Here is a 12,246-nt window from a genome sequence, read left to right as displayed (position 1 = left end):
GGCTTTTTGGACACCCTTCGTAAAGCAGATAGGCCATAACATACTGGAAGAGTCTTTGCCAGTATCAAAAATTATAAATTTGGATTCTTGCCTGTACAGGACAGTTAATGATGATTTGGATAGAGGCCAATAAGAGTGTAACAGAGGCCTGTCTCATCAGTTTGTGGTTGCCTTGATCTTGCTGCACTGTCAGTACACTTAACTAGATGTATCGTGACCGAGTGATATTTATAATAAAGCGTATACATTAATCGTAACTAATAACTTATGTTTAGTTTTGTACACACCCTAGTTGTTTATTTAGTGTCACTGACTGTAACATATATTACTGAGTGAGCACAGTGCCCTGCAGTGGTCTGACAAAACATCAACTATTGACATCTACAGCACATCTGCACCAGACCTGAAGTTATGTGTAATATTGGGGCTGAGGTTGAAACTACAGAGTAAATTGAAAACTGCTAGACAGGTTTGATAGGTGAAGTACAAGGAGATTACTCGTGGTTTGTAAAATAGTGTTAGTATTTCGTGATCTGAATAACTAAACTAATATGTAGTTTGTGAGGGCAAATATTTGGAATGTTTTTGCTAATATCTTAACAATTTAACTGTTATGAAAGTACCAACCATGTCCTAGTCAGTAGACAGTTTACCAAGTGTGAGTGGTTATTTATGTAGTGGTATGTGTTCATAGAGTTTACGGATCATAGATTTCACAATGTATTTAAACCATTTTGAGTTAACTTTTTGTTTAAAAAGTTTGAGTTCAGTCACATTTAGAGCTGTTCTTCGGAACACAGAAGTGGTCAATTTGTCGGGTAAACAGTTGTTACTCGACATGACAAGCTATTCAGTCAGTTGCATTGTGGTGGCAGGCAGACATTTGTGCTGATGATGATTAGAGTCGTGTTTGTCCACAGACGTTACAGAGAAGTGACTCCATGGTATCGCTATGTTACCGCAGTCTCCTGCACTTCGTCACGGAGGACAACCTGCCAGGGCTACAGAACTTCCTGGAGAACAAGAGAGTCCTGGTCGACGACAAGGATGAGGTACTGATCATTAGCCAGCAGGCTTACCCTTACCGGATTCCTCTACTTCTTCATAGACACATGTGTTCATTTTAATATCTCTATGGAAAACAAGAGGAATATCCTTCTAATCTGGTAAAGGTAACCCTGCTCTTCTGTCCGATAAAAACTCTCATGCAAAAACTTATTATGCTATAAATATGAAGAGGGTTTATGATTTTCTTTTGAATCTGGCCAACGTTTTAAAATAAAAGTACCCACCAACATTTAGTCCTTTTTTTATTGCTACCAAATTAAGTAAAATATATCACTGCAGGGATAAAGAATAATAAAGTGGACTCTACAGATGTGAAGCCTAAACTTGCCCAGAACTCTGCACTGTAAATGAAACCAAAACCTCGTCAAGTGGTCACAGATGACCAGAATAGAATGGAAAACACTCAATACTCTGTACGTAGAAAAAGCCAACCACCACGATCGGTTAGACATAACATAGCTGTGGCGGAAAGGGTTTATTTAATACGAATTTCGAGTTTAGCTCCATTTCACCTTTCACGCTCAGTACAGTGTCCGAAACGTGACACTGTCGCAGGCTTGACTTCTGGAATTCTGAGTCCACATCTGTGCGAAGAGATCCAAAAGAGTCATCAACGTTAAAGGAAAGTCTTTTCATCGATTCTACATCAGAGACACCTAGGCCACAAAAGAGCTCAGTTTGCTTTTCCAGCAGCCACCCAATGTGAACTAGATGAATAGGTGTTGTCATTGTCTCATCAGCTCCACAATGGTGTGCACTACAATGTTTTAGACACAATCCCAAATAACTGAGCTTTTTAAACATAGCTATGGTGGGGAGAGTTGATTTAATACAAAATATTATTACCAAGTTTAACTGTATGAAGTAGTAAAAGTAGTGCCAAGCAATCGAGCATCAATTAATGCTTTGATCATTAGTTACGTTGAGTAGGGATCAGATATCTATAGTTATGTATTAATTATGCTTTATTTATCCTTTTTGTGCTACTCATTTAATAACCTCCCTAAGAATAATTGAAGCTTAGTTAACAACAACACCGTCAGGTCTAGTATTGTCTAAGAAGTTGATAGTAAAATACTCAATCAGTTATTCAAGATGCATTATGAAGTAACATTAACAACAACAATAGCAGTCATTCAATGATCCAATAATTCAATAGCTCAGTGTCAGCTGTAGATAAGATAACAAGGCCCAGTCAATTAGCTTGTAATTAGGACCATCTCTCTAGCTCAGTATGCAAATCATCTGTGTTTGTGCTTCAGGAAAAATATTGGATATTTTCTTTAATAAATTATTTTAATTGCATGTGTTCCTTAAAGATAATAGATAATACATTAAAAATGTTTTTACCTTTCACAATACTTTTCCTTTCCAGTTATTACATTTCATAAGTATTTTAAAATGTATCCAAGCTTTTGAACTTTTATTGACGTTGGTCTTAATCAAGTGTGTTTTTATAAAGTATTTTAATGGCAAAATAGTTTAAATCTTAAATTATACTATTTAAAGCGTTTTAAATGAGATAATCAGTTTGAACACAAACTTATAGTTTTTAATAATGTGTTTTAACAGAATGGAGGAACCGTACTACACTATGCTGCATCACGCGGTAAACTTTCGTTTGTGCGTGAACTGATCAACCATGGTGCGGATGTCAACATTGAGGACAATGTGAGTCAACAGCTGTACAACTACTGTATTAGTAAAACATAATTATTATTTTTTTTTTCTGTGTTTTACCTTTCATTCAATGTTTTTTTAATGTTCACCAAAATCGGTAGCATTGTTCTATTTATTGTGTTTTACATGTGTTTCAAGTCAGCATGTTTATAGGTATAATTGGCAGAGGACCAAAGAGTTACAACGTACATAGATGATTTCTAAGATGTAAGAAACTGGATATTGTTGAGAAATTTAAAAGAGGACGACAAACAAAACAAAATAAGAACATTTAAAGGAGAGAAGCGACAATAGGTAAAAAAACTGAATGAAAATATTAAAATTACAGAAAAGGTCCAATACTTTTTTTGTCCAAACAGAAAGTAGATCAGTCTGTTTGTATACCAGATATTAGATGGAGGGATTGAGTTTGCATAAGGTATGGAACAGAAGAGAGGAATTCCAGTCTTAGTCAGTTGTTGTCCTGGCTTAAACATGACCTCAAAGTTAATTATATGGTTTGTCATTAGATATGGCTGTACACTTTGTTCTTATAACTTTGAGAGGAATGGATATACAGGTAGAGAAAAAGTTGGCCTTGTATGTAACTTTTTTAATGATAGCAAATAGAAGGAAACCTGGGGAATATTTCATAATCAGTGGAATAACTTGTGGAGTGTTCAAAATGTGGAGATGTAACCTATACATATGAGGAGGGTGTGCTCCCAACTGATCATTTTCAAGTTGTAATTAAAAATAAGTAATTGGAAAAAATCTTGGTATAAATTAAGTTTTTTTTTTATACTTAGGTATTATCCAGAGGCCACTATTTTTAAGAAGTTTTTTTTTTTTTTTTTTTTTTTTTTCTGAGGGAAGAGGACACTTTGTCCCTGCACTTAGTCCTAAAAGGACCTTTGCGCCTCCCTTACTTTAATTTGTGCCCTCAAAAACCGAGGCTTTTGCAAAAACCAATCAGATTTAAGGGCTCCTGTTCTCTAATGTCCTTGGGGCTGAGGAGATATGCTCCCAAGTATCTTTTCCTAGTCTCTACGATGGCAGGACAATCCAACCAAATGTGCTCTGCTGACTCCTCTTCTTCTCCACAGAGTCTACATTCGCTGCTCCAACTAAGGCCCACCTTCAAAAGGTGCTTCCTCAGAGGGCCATGTCCTGTCAACATTCCTAATATCAGTCTTATATCCTCCTTATTCTGGTCTAGGAGAGCTGTCCACCCTTTTGCATAAGGAGAGATAAACATTTTGGATATTCTTAAACCCGAGGCTCTGCTCCAATTCTTGTATCTTGTCCTCTTTTCCCAATCTTTAACCAGAGCTTTAATGTTGGAGAAGGATATCCCACAACCTGGCTCAGGCCCCACCAATGTGGATTCTGCTCCCTTTTTGGCGAGGATGTCCGCTTTTTCGTTCCCATGAATTCCTTCATGACCCGGCACCCAACCGAGTGTTACTCTGTTATTTGTTGCTAGCTCTGCTAGAGCATTCCTGCATTCCCAGACCGCTTTCGAGTCAATCGAACAGGTATCCAGTGCCTTCAGTGCAGCCTGACTATCAGAGAGTATTAGGTATGATAATCCTTTTATCCCCAACTGTGTGAGTCTTCTAGAACATGAATCTATTGCCATGACCTCCGCCTGAAAAACTGAGGCATGTCTTCCTAGGGGCACAGCCATGTCAACTCCAGGTCCATGTATTCCATATCCTGCCCTAGAGTCTAGGAGTGAACCATCGGTGTAAAACTTCAGGACTCCTTTTTTAGGGTAGGCCTCCCTTTTAATCCATTCCTCCCTACTTCCGATAGAGACCGTATATGGTTTTTCAAAGGAGTATTTCTTAACCATAGTATCAGATACTTTGGTTAGCATTTCAGCCTCAGGAAAATTTTCCAATATCTTCATGTGGCCTTCTAGGGAGGTAGCATTTATTACCTTTGTTCCTAGTAGCTTCATTGCGCTCATCGTAGCTGTTCTCATCACTTCCTGGCCAAGAGGAGTATAACCCAGAACCGCTTCCATTGCTAGTGTTGGGCAGGAGCTCATTGCTCCCGTGATGCTTAAGCAAGCTAACCTCTGAAGACTCTGTAGCCTTCTTGCAGCTGTTGTTTGTTCGACCTTCGGCCACCACACTAGAGCAGCAGTTTTTCTTATTGGGAGACCAAAATTAGCACTTTCCTTGTTTCATAATGAATAGAAAAATACCCAATGAGTCATATAACCTGTTGCCATATCAGCTCCAAATAGACCTAAACCACGAATCACCTAACACCTTAGTTTATGTTTCCATTGATTCTAGTGTGCTTGATTAATTTAAAATTTCATCATGAATAATTATTTTCGCCTCTGAGATATACCTCGCACTGAAGAGAAAAGTTTTTATTGGCAGAATACATGTGGTGATCGGGAGAAGTGGCGACTGGTGGCGATGCATTCAACTCAATTATTGCTGACACCATTTCCTTTTGGGAGGAAGAATACGATAACTCTTCTTTGTAATGACTTGTACATCTATGATTTTTTAAGTAATGTAATTTATTTTGGTCCCTGATAAGGAAAACTCAAAAAAGTAAAAGTAAATAATGAAAGTCAAAATGTGAATTCAGTATTAATAAGAAAATCTGTTTGTATAATTAACATTAAGTTAAATTTATGGTGAACAATTTTTGATACTGTGGTAGGTTGCCTTCGTTTGCCCAGTGGTAGGCGAAAGATCTTATCTCGGGTTCGTGGCGAGGAAGGTTGTATAAACTTTTCAAAATAAAACAACCGAATCGAACTAATATATGATTTATTAAAATTAGCACACTCTTTGGATTAGACTAGTAAAAGAATTAGGTTTGATTAATACATAATTAAGAATTTAGAATTTGGCTTCCGAAAAGTTAAAATAGGGAGAGGGCCTAATTTAACGTCTGTCGCATTTCGCACAAGTTAGCCGACTCCCCGAGCATGACCTCAACATCGCCCGATCCTCCCACTGCCAAGGCTCCAGACCAATCAGAGCGCGTTTCGTCTTAGGATGGTACTCTGAGAGGTGCTGCCGCCTAGGCGATTCATTTAGTACTTAACAAAGTACATGGTGCTTTTAGACTGTTCAAGGCCTGCGTACAACACAACTATTGCTGATTTCAGCGCATTCCATACACGTGGCTGCGACAACACCGGCGTTGTCGCATCACCGCGGGCTTCAATTTAATGCATATACAGGCTGTGGCAGAACTCCTGTCTCTTTCTTCTGAAGTGGCCTTAACGCCTATATTTTCCTATATTAATCCGGATGGCACTTGATGTGTACGGCAGCATTGTTACATATTGTGGAGGTCTTACCAGTATAAAGGTGGTTAAAATAATCACTAAAGTAACAATAAGACATTTTCGTAGTATGAGGTTAAACTAATTTATTTGTTGAAATTTTGGGGTGTTAACACTGAGGTGTCACAATACTGCAAAATTCAAAAACACCAAAACCAGAACCACTCTGAGAGCAATTATATTTTGGAAGTACAGGAATGCAGTATGGATTGAACAAAAGCAACAAATAAACTATTAACTAATCCTGCTAGTAGGAAGATCACAGTACTTTTAGAGCTGACTGGGTCACTCTTATTACAACATGAGGTTAACCCTTTCACTGCCAGACAGTTTTTTGGAATGTTAGTCAGTAATGCCAAGACGTGTTATTCAAAAGTACCATGCCATTTTTAGCAATTTGCGTATGGTTATTCTAAAATGTCAACTTTGTTATTTATTGGCCAATTTTTATATTTATGTTGTTGTTTTGCACAAAAATGTTTGTATTAACACTACATTTACTAAAAAAGTAAAATAAAAAATAGTAACAATAAAATATTAACAATAATATTTTCGTTTTTAATTTTCAGGTTTGACACTCAAATAAGTTCAAGAAAACAAAAATCTTACACTCAATAAAGTCAAGCACGCTAAAAGAACACTATTTTAAACATATTCTGTAATTTGTATTAAATTATCAACAAAATAAAAATATTGAAGCATTTTTTAACACTGCTCACTTTTTATGAGGAACTAAAATGAACAGCTTGTTTAGAAAAATGTCCATGGCCTTTACTGACTTTACTACTTTTAGAATAGAGCAAAAAGGAATAGGCCTAACATGATTTTGGCTATTTACAAATATTTACGCAATAAAAGGAATATAATTTACAAAGTTTTCATTTAGGAGAGTATTTTGACTCAGTGAGGACCTTGAACGATTCATAATACTTCACTACACACCTAAATTACACACACGGTTTGGTTATATTATTATTATAAAGTAACATAAACATAACCACAACATTGTAACAGAGCACTCACCAAAGCAGCAGACTGACAATTATGAAAACAAAGCGTCTCGGCCCACATCATCATTGATGACTATGTGGATTGGGTCACACAGCTGTTTGCTTGGAACTGTTGTATCACGGAGCTGAGATGATTATTAGATTATGCTAGGAACATCGTAACTTTAAATTGTGTTGTTCAGGACAACTGGACTGCACTGCTCTGTGCCGCCAAGGAGGGTCACACAGCTGTTTGCTTGGAACTGTTGTATCACGGGGCTGACATGATTATTAGATTATGCTAGGAACATCGTAACTTTAAATTGTGTTGTTCAGGACAACTGGACTGCACTGCTCTGTGCCGCCAAGGAGGGTCACACAGCTGTTTGCTTGGAACTGTTGTATCACGGGGCTGACATGATTATTAGATTATGCTAGGAACATCATAACTTTAAATTGTGTTGTTCAGGACAACTGGACTGCACTGCTCTGTGCCGCCAAGGAGGGTCACACAGCTGTTTGCTTGGAACTGTTGTATCACGGGGCTGACATGATTATTAGATTATGCTAGGAACATCGTAACTTTAAATTGTGTTGTTCAGGACAACTGGACTGCACTGCTCTGTGCCGCCAAGGAGGGTCACACAGCTGTTTGCTTGGAACTGTTGTATCACGGGGCTGACATGATTATTAGATTATGCTAGGAACATCGTAACTTTAAATTGTGTTGTTCAGGACAACTGGACTGCACTGCTCTGTGCCGCCAAGGAGGGTCACACAGCTGTTTGCTTGGAACTGTTGTATCACGGGGCTGACATGATTATTAGATTATGCTAGGAACATCGTAACTTTAAATTGTGTTGTTCAGGACAACTGGACTGCACTGCTCTGTGCCGCCAAGGAGGGTCACACAGCTGTTTGCTTGGAACTGTTGGATCATGGAGCTGACATGATTATTAGATTATGCTAGGAACATCGTAACTTTAAATTGTGTTGTTCAGGATAACTGGACTGCACTGCTCTGTGCCGCCAAGGAGGGTCACACAGCTGTTTGCTTGGAACTGTTGGATCATGGAGCTGACATGATTATTAGATTATGCTAGGAACATCGTAACTTTAAATTGTGTTGTTCAGGACAACTGGACTGCACTGCTCTGTGCCGCCAAGGAGGGTCACACAGCTGTTTGCTTGGAACTGTTGGATCATGGAGCTGACATAGATCACAGAGACATGGTGAATATATTTTATTTCAGTAATTTTTATCGGAAATTTGTCAATAATTGTCATTTAATAAAAGTTTGTCTTATCCAAAGCATTATTTTTATATTCCAAAACTTCAAATATGAAAATTGCAATCATATTAATGTTGATTATCAGATCCTTGTAGAAATAATCGTTTAATGCCCTCTCTCCCAATACACACTCACATGTATTGAACTGTGGGCAACATGAACAAGTTAGTCCAGTCCAATCCCTCTGTCTTAGTATTACATTATTAATTATATTGGAGAATAATTTGGTTTTTTATCTTATAAACAGGTATGATATTTGTTGCATTATATTTTTTTGACGGGATGCATATTATGTAGTTAAGTATTTAGGCTCAGTAGGATAATAAAAAATTTTTCTCTGTCTGATCCTATTAGAATACATAACTGTACAATAAAAATTAGTGTGGTAGCCAGTGTAGTACAAGATGTACATTGTACAGTAGTGGTGAAAAGTGCTCAAGTCAAGTTTATAACTTATATTACAGTATATAATTGATACTTAAGTGTCGTGAGACATTGCATTGAAGTTCAAGACTAAGGAAGTAGCTTTCTCATGAAAGTCAACAACATTGTACTCGTATAACTTAATAGCATCTGTTTGTTTTGTTTAAACGATTTTTATATTCATAATGATGATTGCTTTGTGTGTAAAATAATTAAAGTTTTGTACCGGATTAATCTGAAATGTTAAGTGGAAATTTTAGATTCTGAGGTATTTGGAATATGAAGGGTGTGCCTCAAGGTTCTTTATTTAAATCAATGCTTTTTTTCGTGTATTATAATACAACATAGGTTAATAAAGCAGTTTGATATTGATATTGGCACAACAGTAAATATTCTTGTTGTTGGTGTTTAACATTTATAACTGGTTTTGTTCTATACGACGATAGATATTGTAATAACAGTTTTGAACAGGGAGGCTGGTCGTCGCTGATGTGGGCCACTTACAAGAATCATGTAGAGACTGTAAGTCTGCTGTTAGAGCACAACGCTGACGTGAATGCCCACGGCAACTACCACATCTCCTCCTTGATATGGGCTGTGGGTCGAGGTTATGTGGACATCACGAGGATGCTCGTTCAGCGTGGTGCCAAGGTGAACGTCGGCGATAAGTATGGCACATCAGCGCTGGTCTGGGCCTGCCGCAAGGGCAACCCGGAGATAGTGGAGTGTCTGCTGCGCGCTGGTGCTAACGTTGATACTGCTGGCATGGTAAGACATCACATAAACACCCAGAACTAGCCATACAGCGTTTCTTGTGTTCACATGAACGATCACTAGCTACCACAGTGTAGTCTCAACTAAGGTACATAACAACATTATGTTTGTAGTTCACAGTATGTTTTTATCATAAATATTATTTAGATGCTGCAATGTTTTGAATAATATTTTGGTGTAATAAATTGTTTTTAACTATGATAAATAAGTTGGTTTTGAGGTGAAAAGATTTATTAGATTGTATAAATAAAATGTTTATTATTTTCATCACACTCAGTGAACCTACTGCTGTAAAGTATGTTTCCCTTGCAGTACTCATGGACCCCTCTACTGGTGGCGACAATGGGCAATCACATGGAGGTAGTGAACCTGTTTCTGTAAAGTATGTTTCCCTTGCAGTACTCATGGACCCCTCTACTAGTGGCGACAATGGGCAATCACGTGGACGTAGTGAACCTGCTGCTGTAAAGTATGTTTCCCTTGCAGTACTCATGGACACCTCTACTGGTGGCGACAATGGGCAATCACGTGGAGGTAGTGAACCTGCTGCTGTAAAGTATGTTTCCCTTGCAGTACTCATGGACACCTCTACTGGTGGCGACAATGGGCAATCACGTGGAGGTAGTGAACCTGCTGCTGTAAAGTATGTTTCCCTTGCAGTACTCATGGACCCCTCTACTGGTGGCGACAATGGGCAATCACGTGGAGGTAGTGAACCTGCTGCTGTAAAGTATGTTTCCCTTGCAGTACTCATGGACACCTCTACTGGTGGCGACAATGGGCAATCACGTGGAGGTAGTGAACCTGCTGCTGTAAAGTATGTTTCCCTTGCAGTACTCATGGACCCCTCTACTGGTGGCGACAATGGGCAATCATGTAGAGGTAGTGAACCTGCTGCTGTAAAGTATGTTTCCCTTGCAGTACTCATGGACCCCTCTACTGGTGGCGACAATGGGCAATCACGTGGAGGTAGTGAACCTGCTGCTGTAAAGTATGTTTCCCTTGCAGTACTCATGGACACCTCTACTGGTGGCGACAATGGGCAATCACGTGGAGGTAGTGAACCTGCTGCTGTAAAGTATGTTTCCCTTGCAGTACTCATGGACCCCTCTACTGGTGGCGACAATGGGCAATCACGTGGAGGTAGTGAACCTGCTGCTGTAAAGTATGTTTCCCTTGCAGTACTCATGGACACCTCTACTGGTGGCGACAATGGGCAATCACGTGGAGGTAGTGAACCTGCTGCTGTAAAGTATGTTTCCCTTGCAGTACTCATGGACCCCTCTACTGGTGGCGACAATGGGCAATCATGTAGAGGTAGTGAACCTGCTGCTGTAAAGTATGTTTCCCTTGCAGTACTCATGGACCCCTCTACTGGTGGCGACAATGGGCAATCACGTGGAGGTAGTGAACCTGCTGCTGCTGTACTCATGGACACCTCTACTGGTGGCGACAATGGGCAATCACGTGGAGGTAGTGAACCTAAGTATGTTTCACCGTGGAGTATGGCCTGAAAGTTCATGTGGCGACAATGGGCAATCCCCTTCAGTACTCATGGTGGCGACAATGGGCAATCATGTGGAGGTAGTGAACCTGCTGCAAAGTATGTTTGCCTTGCTGTACTCATGGACCCTCTACTGACAATGGCAATCAACGTGAGGTAGTGAACAGTATGTTTGCCTTGCTGTACTCATGGATCCCTCTACTGTGGCGACAATGGGCAATCACGTGAGGTAGTGAACCTGCTGCTGTAAAGTATGTTTGCCTTGCTGTACTCATGGATCCCTCTACTGCTGGCAATCATGTGGAGGTAGTGAACCTGCTGCTGTAAAGTATGTTTGCCTTGCTGTACTCATGGATCCCTCTACTGGTGCGACAATGGCAATCATGTGGAGGTATTGAACCTGCTGCTGTAAAGTATGTTTGCCTTGCTGTACTCATGGATCCCTCTACTGGTGGCGACAATGGGCAATCATGTGGAGTGAACCTGCTGCTGTAAAGTATGTTTGCCTTGCTGTACTCATGCTGTGGCGACAATGGGCATGTGGAGTAAGTGAACCTGCTGCTGTAATGTTTGCCTTGCTGTACTCATGGATCCCCCTACTGGTGGCGACAATGGGCAATCATGCTCTGCTGTAAAGTATGTTTGCCTTGCAGTACTCATGGATCCCTCTACTGGTGGCGACAATGGCAATCATGTGGAGGTAGTGAACCTGCTGCTGCTGTAAAGTATGTTTGCCTTGCTGTACTCATGGATCCCTCTACTGGTGGCGACAATGGGGCAATCATGTGGAGGTAGTGAACCTGCTGCTGTAAAGTATGTTTGCCTTGCAGTACTCATGGATCCCTCTACTGGTGGCGACAATGGGCAATCATGTGGAGGTAGTGAACCTGCTGCTGTAAAGTATGTTTGCCTTGCTGTACTCATGGATCCCTCTACTGGTGGCGACAATGGGCAATCATGTGGAGGTAGTGAACCTGCTGCTGTAAAGTATGTTTGCCTTGCTGTACTCATGGATCCCTCTACTGGTGGCGACAATGGGCAATCACGTGGAGGTAGTGAACCTGCTGCTGTAAAGTATGTTTGCCTTGCTGTACTCATGGATCCCTCTACTGGTGGCGACAATGGGCAATCATGTGGAGGTAGTGAACCTGCTGCTGTAAAGTATGTTTGCCTTGCTGTACTCATGGATCCCTCTACTGGTGGCGACAATGG

General features: G+C 39.9%; 1 protein-coding gene across 6 annotated transcripts in view; it reads left to right on the top strand.

Annotated features, from left to right (window-relative positions):
* Window positions 1-12,246, top strand: part of LOC124368384 (kinase D-interacting substrate of 220 kDa B) — a 149,931-nt gene that overhangs the window by 41,979 nt on the left and 95,706 nt on the right. For all 6 annotated transcript variants that reach the window (XM_046825672.1, XM_046825673.1, XM_046825677.1 and 3 more), the window contains 4 exons: window positions 921-1,052; window positions 2,641-2,739; window positions 8,176-8,274; window positions 9,228-9,524. In XM_046825672.1, the coding sequence (XP_046681628.1) occupies window positions 921-1,052; window positions 2,641-2,739; window positions 8,176-8,274; window positions 9,228-9,524 (627 nt within the window). The remainder of the gene's footprint in view (window positions 1-920; window positions 1,053-2,640; window positions 2,740-8,175; window positions 8,275-9,227; window positions 9,525-12,246) is intronic.

This window comes from Homalodisca vitripennis, chromosome 8, assembly GCF_021130785.1.
Source record: "Homalodisca vitripennis isolate AUS2020 chromosome 8, UT_GWSS_2.1, whole genome shotgun sequence".
Taxonomy (NCBI): Eukaryota; Metazoa; Arthropoda; class Insecta; order Hemiptera; family Cicadellidae; genus Homalodisca; species Homalodisca vitripennis.
Note: the sequence above shows the minus strand (reverse complement) of the source record. Positions and strands in the feature narration are given on the sequence as shown.